This window comes from Ursus americanus, chromosome 32 (genome assembly GCF_024610735.1).
Source record: "Ursus americanus isolate L20-20 chromosome 32, mUrsAme1.1.p, whole genome shotgun sequence".
Lineage (NCBI taxonomy): Eukaryota > Metazoa > Chordata > Mammalia > Carnivora > Ursidae > Ursus > Ursus americanus.
This window is the reverse complement of record NC_142158.1, coordinates 8,708,623-8,723,207: the sequence shown is the minus strand read 5'-3', so window position 1 is coordinate 8,723,207 and position 14,585 is coordinate 8,708,623. Positions and strand designations below refer to the sequence as shown.

Here is a 14,585-nt window from a genome sequence, read left to right as displayed (position 1 = left end):
GGAAGTAAAAAAAGTAATTTTTGGGGTGCCTGGGTAGCTCAGTTTGTTAAGCGTCCAACTCTTGATATCAGCTCAGGTGCTGATCTCAGGGTTTTCAGTTTAAACCCCACACTGCTCCACTATGAGCGTGGAGTCTACTTAAAAAAAAAAAAAAGAAAGAAAGAAAGAAAGAAAGAGAAACATAATTGTCCAAAGTAAGAAATCAATAGATAATATGGCAATAACTTAAACAATTTCAGCATACACAACCTCAGACAAAGCACTTCTACTTCAAGAAATCTAGTATACAAAAATACTCACAGATAATGTACAGGTGCATTCACTGGTTGGAACATAAGCCTTTGGTGCACTGTCTTTTTAAACTACATTCATGTATTAGTTCAATTAAACATGTTAAAAAATTGGCAAACGGAAGTCCACTTATGTTTGAGTTAAAAAGTTTAACACATAGGGCTGCCTGAGTGGCTCAGTCGGTTAGTTGGTTTCTTGGTTTCAGCTCAGGTCATGATCTCATGGAGCTTGAGGCTGGCTCTGAGCTCAGCAGGGAATCTGCTTGAGATTCTTTCCCTCCGCCCTCCCCACTACTTGCATGCTCTCTCTAAAATAGATACACCTTTAAAAAAATACTTAATGCATATATTTTAAAATGATTCCTGCTTTACAAACCAACATTTTGATTAACCAACTCACTAAATATGCTTCACATAAAATGGTTTCTACTACTGTGAATTAAACAAGTGTTTGCCCAGGGAGTCTTTCACAACAACTAAGAATATCATCTTGAGGTCATGTTCTAAGGGGACAAAATACAAGTTAATAGAAAAATAGAGAACTGCAATTACATAATGACTGAAAACTGGGCTACTTTTATTACCTTATGATCTATTCTGTTTAAAACAGAACAAATCAGCAGGCATAGCACATGTAGTATTTATCTTTCTTAAGAAGTAGGAAAAAAAAGCATCTCCCTTTCCAAAGACTGAGTTTTTACTGAACCACTGATTTAAATTTGAAAAAAAGATAAAGAAAAATCAGTGTGTGTGAACTATATCACATGCTGGTACAAAAGAAACTATATGGGATCACAGCTACGATTCTTCACAGAGAAAAATGGTCTTTAAGAAAACCCACCAAATGAGCTAATACGAAACTTCAGAAGCACACAGAGTTTAATGAATTTTTTAAAAAGGTCAACATATGTAACATTATCTCTACCTCCTCCGAGGAGACCTGCTTCTTCTCCTGGGTGACCTACTACGTCTGAGTGGGGAACGAGACCGTCTTCTAATGGGAGATCTACTTGCTCTTCTTCGGGTTGGAGACCACCTATTGATCGGGCTGGCATCTTTTGATCTTTCACGTCTACTGAGGATATCATCTCGAGGTCGTGTTCTTAAGGGGACCAAATACAGGTTAACAGAAAAATACATTAAATTAATGAATTTGTTTTGCATATAAAAAACGTCTTAAGAAAGGGCACACTAACCTGAAGACAGTACACACAGATTAACATGTTTTGCAACAAAACACGAATTCAGAAAATCACAATGACGTTTTGGGGTTATGGCACGCTCACAGACAGACCACCTCTGGTCTCACAATTTGAAAAATTACAAAGGTTATTCACGCTGTTAAGCCACTAATTCTAATTCCAGATAAACAACTCAAATAAAACTTTTCTAAGTAACAGTATTGCATCTCCTCAGTTTGAAGACTTTTCATTCTAAGTTTTGGCACTTTTGTAATACAGAATCTTATTTTTAATATATTACATATAACAGCATCTTACAGTAACTGTTGACCTTAGAACAAAGGAAATGTAAGTAAGGGTTTAGAGAAAGGGACAGTTCATCTAGTCAAGGAAATACATACTGGTCATACTGGTATAACTTTCCTGGAAAGACTTTTGACAACACTTTATCAAATGTAAACATACATTACCTTACACTTTGTAATTTTACTTCTGTGACTCTATCCTACAAAAAACTTCACACATAACCAGTGGACATCTTTGCATACAATCCTGAAAAACTGGAACCAACCAAAATTTTCATGTTTCAGTAAGGGAATGATTAGAGGTGACCCTTGAACATGGGTTTGAACGGCACAGGTCCACTTACATGCAAATTGTTTTTACAGTACAGTACTGTGAATGTATTTAGTCTTCCTTAGGATTTTCTTACCTCTAACTTACTTTATTATAACAATACAGTATATGTGATATTAGAGCATATGAAATATGTGTTAAGTTATTGGTAAGGATTCCAGTTAGCAACAGGCTATAGGTAATTAAGTTTTGGGAGAGTCAAAAGTTGTATGCTCATTTTTGACTGTGTGGGGGACTTGGTACCCATAACCCCTGTGTTGTTCAAAGTTCAACTTTGTCTATCTATACTGCGAAATATGGTACTGCTATATAAAGAGCTAAAAGAGATCTTTACTGTCACAGAAATGTCTTATGAAGAAAGCAAATCACATTTTAACATGTAGGACTCCATTTCTGTAAGAAAGAACATTCATATAATTTTATGTACATAAAAAAAGAACTAGAAGGACATTCTTATGACTGATAGTGGAGAGATGAAAAGGGAGACTTTACAGGCTTCTGCCTTATCTGAATCTCTTTAATTAGTATCTTTTCTGTAATTAAAAAATTATGTTTCAAATATTCAACTCTAGTCCTTAATAAACTGCTCAGAATTTCCTTTTCAAATGGAAGACAAATTCAAAGATACAAAGATCATTTAGGGACATTTTAGAGGACATAATCAGCAACACTAACAACTGTCTCAATTTAGAAAGCTAAAGGAAGAGGGGGGCCATTTAATTACAATGCCACTTGGAAGAATTAAGAGTATCTAAGATACAGCACTTGGTGAAAATAGCATTCTTGAAGTTTTTCAGAAAATGATTTAAACTTCAAGGTCAGTTTGTATTTATACTCACACACGACACGTAGCTAGGAATTTATATACATAGTATAAGCCAACCTTCTTTTAAGCTAAACTTGGCTGATAACTTCAAATCCAATTACTCAATATAAAGATACTAAAAAATCAATTTCTGAAGTAGTTTAGACTAAACAATCCCCACCCACTCTGCTAAAATCCTTCATATGCCTTAATTACCTATTAGTTCTAGGATACTAGGTAAATTGAATAATCTCTCAATCTATTTTCTCATTTATAAATTGAAGGAGAGTCACTCCACTTTATGAGGTGAGATAATCACGAGAATTTGAGGAAAAAACCGATGGGCTAAAAGTATTATACAAATATGAATTATTTTCATTTTTATTGGTAAAAAAAAAAAAACATTTCTTATACTATTCTTCCTAAACTTAAGACATACTATTTTTTAAAATAATGAGATTATAGGTATATGAATTAGTAACAAAAAAATGTCTACTTTCAATTTAACTTTATTTTTCGGGCAAAAAAAATTTCATAGATCCAATGTACATTGTTAGAATTCAAAATCATGCCAATTCAAAAGAATGGACACATCACAATCCTTAAATTGATACCTCCTTTTTTGAAGTTAAAAATTTCAGCCTATACTGTTCAATGAAGTAATCCTTGCTCTAGAAATTCCCCTCACTTCCCATAAATGGGTATACATAGATTTATCAGCCAAATTACTTGATTTAAAGGAGTGATTCTGCAAATTTGATACTAAACTAAGAACTTGAAAAAAAAAACAACTTGATTGTCACCAAGTTCAATATTTGTAAATCTTTTAGTCAAGTTCCTCATTGAAAAAAGTACAAGTATTAATATAGTTAGTGGACAGGATCTACTTAAAACCATAAAACTGGTTAAGCATCTGCCTTTGGCTCAGGTCATGATCCCAGGGTCCTGGGTTCAAGCCCCACATTGGGCTCCTTGTTCAGATGGGAGCGTGCTTCTCCCTCTGCTTGCTTCTCCCTCTGCCTGCTGCTCCCCCTGCTTGCGTGCTCAATCTCTGACAAATAAATAAAAACTTAAAAAAAAAACTAAACCCATAAAACTACTTAAAACCATTAAGACTGATTACACTATCTCATTTTTTATTGTCCACAAGTTCTAGTTTCTCCTTTTAAAAATCTGGTGGATTGGTAAAAAGCATTAACATTTTGAAAACAAGTTACCTTGGAGAAGAAAGTCGTCTCCTTTCTGGTTCTCTTCGTTTTCTTTCCAAGGATCGGCTCTTGGCTCTTCTACCAGGAGACAGAGTTCGGGAAGGTGATTTGCTTTGTTTAGACCTTCTATCATTTACAAGTGGAGATCTACTTCTCCTTGACTTATCCCGTTGTTTTGGAGACAAACTTCTTCTTTTAGGACTTCGACCAGGTCTTCTACTGGGTGACCGATTTTCCTTCCCAGAAGAAGCATCTTTAGAAGGAGATTTAATTGGCTTCTTTTCTTTATCCATGTCAGACCGTTTTGATTTTCTCTCTTTGGACCGTGATCTTCTGTCTTTGGATTTACCTCTTAAGTCAATTGGGGATCTGGATTTTTTGCCTCGATCACGACTTCTACTTTCATTTATAATTGGGGATTTTTTTCTATCTTTTGACCTACTTTTATCTTCAATTTTAACCTTGTCGTCAGTAGGAGATCTGGCCTTCCCAATTTTCTCTTGAGATCGCCTTCTAAGGGTAGGAGATTTTGATTTCCTTGCTTGATCTTGAGACTTACTTCTCTTGGATGGACTTTTGGACTTTTTCCTCTCCTTTGACTTGCTCCTAGTTGGCTTCTCTTTAACTATTTCAACACCTCCCTTACTTTTCTTTTTATCACTCCTATGTCTAGTCCGTTCTTTGGATCTGCTTTTACTTCGCTTTTTCGTACTATTTTTATTATCCATTAGTTCAAGTTTCCCCTTTGTACTTGAGGATCTGGTACTAGACCTATTTCCATTTCTTGCTTTTTCATGAATCTCCCCCTCTTCTTCAGAGCCAGACTCATAACCTTGCAATATGAGCCCCATCCCAGATTGGACCTTTCCTTCCATTAACTCATTATCAAGTTCAGCTTTAATCAAGGCTCTCTGTTTCTCCAAGTCTTCCAGCAAAGCTAAATCATCGAGTTTAGTTCTTTTTGCTGGAGACATACCTTCTTTGTCAGAAGCATCAACAACTTCTTTTCTTTTGTGTTTCTTATGTTTATGCTTATGTTTATGTTTTTTATCCTTGTCTTCTTCTGAGGAATGTTTATGTTTCTTATGTTTACTTCTGTGTTTATGCTTCTTTTTTTTGTGACGACTGTGCTTATTTTGAGACTGGTCTTCTGATACTTCTCCATTTTCTTCATTTACACTCTTTTCGGAATTATCAGCATCTTCCATCCTATTAATGTATCAAACACATTTCAAAATTATATCACTTATCAAGCATTTAGTCACAATAAAATAATGATAAAATACATCTCAATGTAATACATGAAGTTAGTCACTGAAATATTTTCAGAATAGCCTCAGACATTTTATTGCAAAGATATCTGGCAAAAACTTAGTGATTTAACTTTATTTTGTTTCTAATGGTTGAACTCCAATACACAGAATACATACATTATGAGGGAGGTTAAAATAATCACACTTAATTTAAAAAAATCCAAAACTAATCAGTAAAATGTTAATATTGATTTAAAGTCACTCAGCAACTTGTTTTTAAACCATAATTTCCCACATAGCCTTAACACCAAAGCCACCCCCATTTTCTTTTTCCATAAAACATACTGCCATATATTGGGAGACTAATCTCTTTCTCCACTTTAAATTAAGAAGTATACTTTTTCTTTTTAAAATCTTTACAACCAATATTCAGCTATCGCCAAAATAAGCACTCTATTAATGTGCACTGGTGGCTGATGTTGAGTGTAACACACCCTCAAGGGTTAAAACTTCAAAGTGAGCTGACCAGGAGTAAGGATGCTCAGCCTGTAGTGGCCACTGAATAACCATGCAGTATTAGACTGAATCACATCAAAGGGTCTCCTGCAGGTCAAGAATAGTCCAATATCAGCAAAAGCCTATGCTTCAACCAATATTTGTTCACTGGGTTATTTAATCTCTTTAAATTTCAAATGAAAGATTAGTTTCCCAGAATATGCTCATATTGGTTGCTGCCATTCAAAAAAAATATTAATAAAATTAATTACACCAAATGGTAGCTTTTGTGCTTAAATGTTTAGACTATGCTGAAAGAATTTATGATTCTAAATTATTTTGCTAAATCCTTGCTGTTCATTAATCACAGATTAAACACAGACTACAGTAACTTTAACCTTCTCCTTTAAAATCATTCTATACTAAAACATCACATCCCAGAATATGAGACTAACACCAGAGTTTAAATCATCTGGATTCAGACCATCACATTGTTTTTGGAGGAAGATATGGATTATTTTGTCCAAGTCCTTCAAGTTATGTGCTCCTGTACTTTTAGTAAATTTATTATTTGTGCCAAAGAACTAAGGAATTCAATTTTTTTTTTTTTTAACAGAAGGAAGGGGAGAGAGGGGAGAGAGGGGAAAGGGAGAGAGAGAATCTTAAGTAGGTTCCATACCCAGCGTGGAGCCAGACGTGGAGCTCAATCTCATGACCCTGAGATCATGACCTCAGCAAAAATCAAGAGTGAGACCCTTAACTGACTGAGCCACCCAGGTGCTCCGGAATTCAATTTAATATTTTTTTAAATCACTACACCTAATGCAGGCATTAAGAAAGGTAGCAGGAAAACAAAGATGTACAAGACCAGTATCTGCCACCCTCAAGGAAATTTTGGTCCAAAGGAAAAGAAAGTCATATGAAACACTGGAAGAATGCAATGACAAAGACACAAATAAGGGCATTATGGGAACACTGAAGGACCACCTAAAATCATTCCGAAAATGGTCAAGATCACAGAAAAACCCAAAATATTTGTTAAGCAGAGAGGTTGAAAGGGGAGAAGGAATGTTTGACAAGGTACTGGATTATAAAATAAAGGCTAAAAATTTCCTAGAGAATGAATAAGAAATTGACCAGAAGGGAAAACACTACTTTAGATAGGGGGAAAAAAAAAAAGGTGACAAAAGGTACAATTATAAACAGCAAACTATAAGCAAATCAGTGTTGCCAGAGCATCAAACTTGTGAAGAAACTGGTCTAATGGTTAAGATCTCAAATGGACCAATTTCAGGAGATGAAAAGATATTGCAGGAGGTTCTGGGAGTGAGTGGTTGAGACAGAAGCTCACTGTGGTCAGAGGCCCAGGAACTGCAGGGTTGGGTTGCTAGACAGTGGTCTGTAAGGACACTGCCATTACAGCAGGAGTCAGAGAAGAGTCTGGTCCTCCGGCCAGGTCTCAGTCTTCAGTAAACTTAGAAGGGTTGGAGGAGGGAGGGGACATACCAGAGGTATGCTTGAAGTTGTTAGTTAGTAACAATGAGGTGGTGTGGAGAACATGAAAAACATACAACTACTACATGGCAAGAACTTTAAATTTTTGTCAGACTGCCAATCTCCATTCTGGTACTGTGGACTGTGAGAAAGAAGAAAGTACTGAAGAAAGCTGCAGAGAAAGCTATATCTTCTGGTTGAGAGGTTTTGGTTTGGACTGACTTCTCTCTAACGGGGAACAGAGATGACAGAATAAATACAGCAGGGTTCTCTGGGTCATCAAATTTTCTCAAAGACTTAGAAAAAGAAAGTGTAATATCTTAATGTGAAAAAAACAAAAAACAAACCAACATGGTTCCATTATGGGGGGAGGGGAGGGGAAATCACAGATTTAAGTAGAAGACACAAAGACATTTCTTTTTTTTAAAAGTTTTTGAGAGAGACATGGAGGGAGCGTGAGCATGCGCGCATGAGCAGCGGGAGGGACAGCAGGAGGTGGAGAGGGAATCCTTAAACAGACTCCCCGATGAGCACGGAGCCCTACACAGGCTCGTCCCAGGACCCTGAGATCAGGACCTGAGCTGAAACCAAGAGTCAGACACTTAACCGACTGAGCCACACAGGTGCCCCAATACAAAGACATTTCAATTTTGTTCCTTATATAGGCTATATTCTCATATAAGTAACCACATCCCTTCCCCTGAAATCTCCCATCACACAACCTAGAAAGTGGTGGTATATGTCTTTTTTTCCTGAAACTTGACTCACGGGGAAACGTGTGAGAAAAACTGAATTAGGCTAAATCAAGATACGGAGACAAGTATGGAGAACCTGTTTAAAGGATGACAATGATTTTCAGGTATATAAAATCTCAGTGCCCCAAGTACAAAATTCTAGTCAATAAGCTAAAACTCAAACTATCTAAAGATCCTCTAATGTGAACCAGTCTCCAGAGCCAGACTATCTGGGTTCAAATCCTGATTCCAATACTTACAAGTTGTGTAGCTTCAGGCAAATTTTAAGATCTCTGGTCTGCAGGCACCTCATCTACAAAATGGAGAAAATAGTCCTACCTCAAAGCAAGCTGTGAGGATTGCATGTTTGTTAACAGATGTTAGTAAGGCTCGTAATAGTGCCTAGCACAAACCAAGTCCCTCAAAAGTAAGAGATCATTCTTCCTCAGAGACTGGATAAATAGATTTACTCACCATGAGACTGTGGAGCTGTCAGGGCTGATACTAAGAATGTTATTTTCAGTAACATGGTCAAAGAGCATGGATTAAGTCAAACTACCTTGTTCAAATGGTGTTTCCAACATGACACACCTAGTGTAACCTTAGGCAAGTCGCTCCTCCATGCCTCAGTTTCCTCAACGACGAACTGGGGAAATAACAGTTCTGATAGGCTTGTTGTAGCGATAAGTTCATATATAAAAGGCTACCACACAAAGTATTGACGAAATACTGTGTAAGTCTCCAGGATAAAGGAGACTAAGTTTCAAGGAAGCTAAGGGTCCTGCCTTCGGTCAAACACACATCAAGCTAGTGAGAAGGCTAGTATTACATTCCAAGTCAGTCAAGGGCTGTTCCATTTGACTGAAGATGCTTTGAATATGTCAGATCATATCACTACTCCGTGTGAAACTTGATTATTGCTTCCTATCACATTCAGAGTAAAAATAAAAATTGTTTACAATGCCCCATACTATCTGCCCAACATCCCCAACACATTGATCCTACTACCTTCCGCCCACACTCACTGTACTTCAGCCACCGCTCCCCTTAAACAATAGATAAACCCGTACCTCAGTGCCTTGGTACTTGTACTTGCTGTTTCTCCACCTGGAATACTTTCCCCAGACATATACATTGCTGGTTCCTTTCCCTAATCAGGTCTTTGCTTAAATTACTTTCTCAGTCAAGTTTTCCTCACCAATTCATTTTAATCACAACCCTCACCTTACCACCCACATACCCCTTTCTCTTTTTTTTTTCTCTAAAGAGAAAAAAATTGGTGCCATGACTTAATTCTTGTTTGTCTCTCCGTATTGTAACATATGCCCTATGAGAGCAAAATTTTTATTTATTTAGTTCACTGTTCTATCTCTAAGGCCTAGTAAACTTTCTAACCTATACTAAGCAGGTACTCAAAAAGTAATTTGTTGTGTCAATGAAATGATTTGTATAGAATAACACATAAAAATTATATTCACTAGACTATAGCTGGGCTTATACTGGCTATACTACACTCATCTCTTGACAGGAAACATTTTGTTTTTGCTCCGTTATATCTCCAGTGCCTCGCACAGTTCACACGCCTATCTAGTGAATGCAATACCCCGAAATGATTTAAATTTAATTACCTCCCTTCCCAAGAAAAATCTACTTTTTGAACCCTTTTCTAGTGCTTTCTACAATTTACAAGTCTTCAAGGAGTTGCAAATCAAAATTCTTAAGAATTTACCCACAGAGGAAGTAATTTCCTTCAGAAGAAAATCTACCTCTTAAAGCTTCTAAGAATCAGAAGCTACATCATTATGTCCAGAGTCACTTAAGAGTTATTTCCAGGAGTGACCCTAGTTTCTAATGTAACTTAATGAATGTTATCTGAAGAAATGACATTACTGATAAAGATGCTATAAGCACTTAGGGCCTATTAGTCTAACCTTAATAATTCTAGAGTTCTCCTACACTGCGGTTAGTAGACATTCACCCTCCCAAGTTGCTCTCTCAATGCAAATTCCATAGAAAATACCAATTGAAGTCTGACTAGGTAAATCAGGAAAACGTGAACTCAATGATTGGGTGGCATATTACACATAACAAGATTGTGTTAAAGCAGCTAATTAAGGTTCATCTTCAACAACTTTCTTCTAAAACTTTAGGGAAAGGTACCCTGATAAGAAACCTGACAGTCTTTTTGCATAGTTCACATTTACAATAAATACAGGTATTTAAGTTCCATATATGTAAATTTACATTTTAACATTTACGTTTTGCAATTTAACACTTTTGCAATGTACACATTTAGCAGGTCTACGTTTAAACCAACGTGGTCTACAACAAGTTTGTCATAAAACAGTACTTACTGAGAATTGAGTAATATCCTTCAAATCACAATATTTGGAAACGAAGCTGATTTGAAGTGCAGACTATATGGAAGTGTTAAGAGTGCTTTTACCATTTATTTTGTTAAATGCAATGTGTAGTTACATCCTTCAAATAAGGGTCTCTGGGCATCTGGCACAATGAAACAACTTTAAAATAAAGACTAATTACAAACCACTAGTGTTATTTTAACTTCCTCTTCAAATTTTTAAAAAAGATTACTCTTAATGACATCTTATTTGGGAGGAATTCAATGTATGCTCTGGAAACAGAGAATGGTGAGCAAAGTGAATGCCATTACTTCTTTACAAAGAAAGTAATTAAGCCGTTTCTCTGACAACTTCAACTACCTTAATACAGAATTAATGGAGATGTAAAAATAAGAATGGATTCAAAAGACCAACTAGTCTTAAAATGAACTCCTCCACCCATCCTTTTCTAGATCGGGTGTGGAAAATTAAGCTTCAAAGAATTAGAACCGTCACATCAAAAAAATGGACCTTTCTGGGACACTGGAAGTCAATAAAAAGGATTTCAAACCTTAAAGGCTATTTTTAAAAGGAGCCACATTGTATAGTGGGCGACTAGACAGTACAATAGTTAGGAGCAGGGCTCTGGAATTAGACTACCTGGGTTTAAATCCTGGGCCTGTCACTTAGTGTGACCTTGAGCAAGTTAACTTCTCTGTGCTTCAATTTGATCATTTGTAAAATATAGGAAATAACAGGATCTACCTTCATAGGGTCGTTATAAGGATAAAATATTTGTTCGGTGCTTTGAACAGTACCTGGTACTTGGTAAGTGCAAATAAGTGAATGCAGATAAAAATTTTAATGTTTAAAAGCCTCAAAGAGGCTGAGCTAAAGAGATGGACAAGTGCAAAATCCACTAAAAACCCTTCAGGGAACTTAAATACTCCATTTATACCAAGAGTTCTGTGGGGAGGCGAGGTGGAATTAAGGGCTATTTCTTTCAGGGGCATTCATATTGCAGAAGCATAAATAAATGCTAATTATTAAGTCTAGTATTTGAATATACATATAAAATATGACCCAAGCACTCCTCAAAATTAATCTGAACGGTCCCTGAAATCAAATAAATGGACACGATACTACAGAACGTTGAAGAGATTGCTAGAAAAAAACAGCTGCATAATATTTGTACTGTACTGGCATAAATACTGGAACATGCCACACTGTGAACTTGATGAGAAACAAAAAGAGATGAAGTCTAGCTAAAACTTTAGAATCCATCTGCTCTCTTCTAAGTCAAATTGTGAAGATAAAAGAGCAGCCTTCAAAAGCCCTTAATGAAAAACTTAATATAATTCTCTGAATAGAGCAAATGATTGAGAAGCCCAGAACTGAATGCACAGCAATGAAGTGCTGGGGCCCCTAGTAGTAAAAATCTCTCCTCTCAGTCGTTAGTTGCTGGGAGACTGTATCTACCTCTTAACTAAAATGGATTTTTAAAAAAATCAGATAATGCTGATGCACAAAACGATCGCTCTATGAATTGTTTTAAAATCCACTCTATTTTGGATTCTTGTTTGAGTTTTCCCAACAAGAACAGAAGAACAAAATACTGCTTTTATACAACAATTAGAATTTGCAGCATATACAAGTTATGTTTTCACTTGGCCGCATCGATTCTTACGTTAGCTTAATTATAGACATAAAGTGCTTGGGTTTGGAAGTAGCTACTACTACTTCCCCTTGTACTTCCAAAGAAGCCCTACAAACTCAGGCCAAAAACGTCAGGTCTCAAAACCAAGAACTTGATCTTACTTTGCCTCAAGTTTGCAAGTTGGCAAATAAGCTGCCAAAAGGCAGAGGGGGGAAATATATCGAATGATGCTGGAGTAAGAGCACAGGGGTGGGGAGATGAAGTACCCCGCTAGCGACAAACTGTTATATAGCTCTGGGATCGTCAATGAGGGTGGCTCTAGCATCCCTTCTCCTCCCTGCTTTCAGGTCCTAAAACTGACACCGGCAGCAGGACGGCAAGAAGTCTTACGACTTACAAAGTCTTATGGCTTGCCCCCCTCCCACCACTGCTCCTTGGGTGCCCAACACCGATGCCACTGAGAGCTGCAGCTAGGGAGCTCCGCTCGGTCCCAGAGGGAGGAATACGAAGGCGCGACCGCACAGTCGCGGCAGCCACCTCGCGCACGGGACCTGTAGAGGCCGCTCGCGCGTACGCCTCCCAGGGCAACGACGCGCGGCAGGCCGCGGCCGCCTTCGACCCAACAGCCACGGCCTCCGGGAGAGCGAAGCTCGAAGGCCGCACTCCCCCTACGCCTCCCGCCCAGCAACGTATCGCGCGGGGAAAGGCAAAGTTTGGCTCCCGCCGTTAGGCCTGAACTTTCCCGCCCGCCCGTGCAGGTCTCCGCGGTTTCCCACTCGGCAGTCTCCTGGGCGCCGGCCTTCCGCACCGCTCAGAGACTACTTACTCTGGCTGTTCCCGCAGCGACAGAGTCTCCGCGGCGGCCATCTTGAACTTCCTGACTCCTCCGCGGCGGTGGCGGCGGCTTCCCGGACGGCAGAAGCTAGTGGAAGTGGAGGAAGAGGGAGCAGAGCCGTCGCGCATGTGCTAACCGCGTAGGGAACCGTGGAGCTCTGAGTCCGGTCTAAGAATCCGGATATAGAAGTGCATCCGGGGACAGGGCGCGCGAGCGCCATGACGCAACTTCCGGGACGGGGGTTGGGCGTGAGGAGGTATAGGCGGCATCTGCTGAGGGTTTAGGGGTGAGTGATTTAGGCTTACCCGCCAGTCAGTGTTGGCACCGAACATTTGGTTCTGAAAACTTGCTAGGGAAGGGACAGAGGGAGTCGGATAACGGTATTCTGTGTGCGGTTCCGAGAACTAGTTTTCACTGAGGGGCCCACAAGTTGAGTTAATTCTCCAACTAGGGCAAACAAGATGATTTGCTGCTGGGCTGTGTGGGAGGCATAGTAAATGCCTTATTACTGGCTAGATAACCCAATGTGAAGTAGCATTAAGGGAAAGTTTGTAGAAAGACATTTTGAGAATACTGGGAAGTTAGGACTGTATCTAGAACGTAAATGTCTTTTAATATGGAGTTATTATTAATACATTTATTTGAAACTTTTGCATTTCCTTTCAGCTTTTGCTTAATTTAGGGGTATTGATTCAGGAGTCGTTAGGTTCGCTGGTTCAGTAATATTTTTGGTCCAAATCACTTTATGTGATTTTGTTTTTCTATAATGAATTCTATAGTAATCGATTAAATGAAATATTTTATGAGAAAATATTTACTGGCTCTTGGAGAGCTTTTAACACTACGTAGGTTTCTTTGTATTCTTTCAAAAATATCTTTCTTTATACTTTGGAACCTGAAATCAGGGTGACGATCGCTTTCATTCTTGTAATCAACTGAGTTTGGTTTCACCATAGAAATTTGACCTCAGAATATCTGGGCTTGTTACATATCTTGGTTTTCAGAGGGGAAAATATACAAATATTCTTACACAATGAGTCCTTCGTTGGCTTAATCCTAAACGTGTTTAAAATGTTAAACGTTTTGTGGCGCCTGGGTGGCACAGCAGTTAGGCGTCTGCCTTCAGCTCAGGGCGTGATCCTGGCGTTATGGGATCCAGCCCCACATCAGGCTCCTCTGCTAGGAGCCTGCTTCTTCCTCCCCTACTCCCCCTGCTTGTGTTCCCTCTCTCGCTGGCTGTCTCTCTCTGTCAAATAAATAAATAAATAAAATCTTAAAAAAAAATGTTAAACGTTTTACTTTCGTGGACTCTATTATATGGAACACTAATCCTTGGATAATTACTTATTTTTGTGGATTCCCTCTCCTCCCCGAACTCCACTATAGCATTTCTTTCTATGGTTTTTAATTTTCTTTGCGAAGGATTTTTCTCTTTCTCCTTAACAATGAGATTCAGGTATAATAACTTGGAAGACTTTTTTCATAGGAAAAAGTTTTCAGAAATATGTTAAAGATGGTTTATATCTTCAACCATATATCTATTTATGTACTAATAGTGTGTAGGTTGGGATTTCAGAGTTCTGTTTTCTGCCTCTAGATTCTCATCCCTATATATCTTTTCAAAAGTAGTGTGAATTCAGTCTTATATTTATGGT

General features: G+C 38.1%; 1 protein-coding gene across 17 annotated transcripts in view; it reads right to left on the bottom strand.

Moving 5' to 3' along the window:
* Positions 1–13,111, bottom strand: part of PRP4K (pre-mRNA processing factor kinase PRP4K) — a 37,603-nt gene extending 24,492 nt beyond the window's left edge. For all 17 annotated transcript variants that reach the window (XR_015722507.1, XR_015722509.1, XR_015722510.1 and 14 more), the window contains exons 1-3: positions 12,922–13,111; positions 4,130–5,329; positions 1,216–1,392 (exon numbers count right to left, since the gene is read on the bottom strand). Coding sequence is in view for 1 of the 17 variants with exons in the window: in XM_045811516.2 (XP_045667472.1) it covers positions 1,216–1,392; positions 4,130–5,329; positions 12,922–13,058 (1,514 nt within the window). In the remaining 16 variants the exon portion in view is untranslated. The remainder of the gene's footprint in view (positions 1–1,215; positions 1,393–4,129; positions 5,330–12,921) is intronic.
* Positions 13,112–14,585: the final 1,474 nt, after the last annotated feature.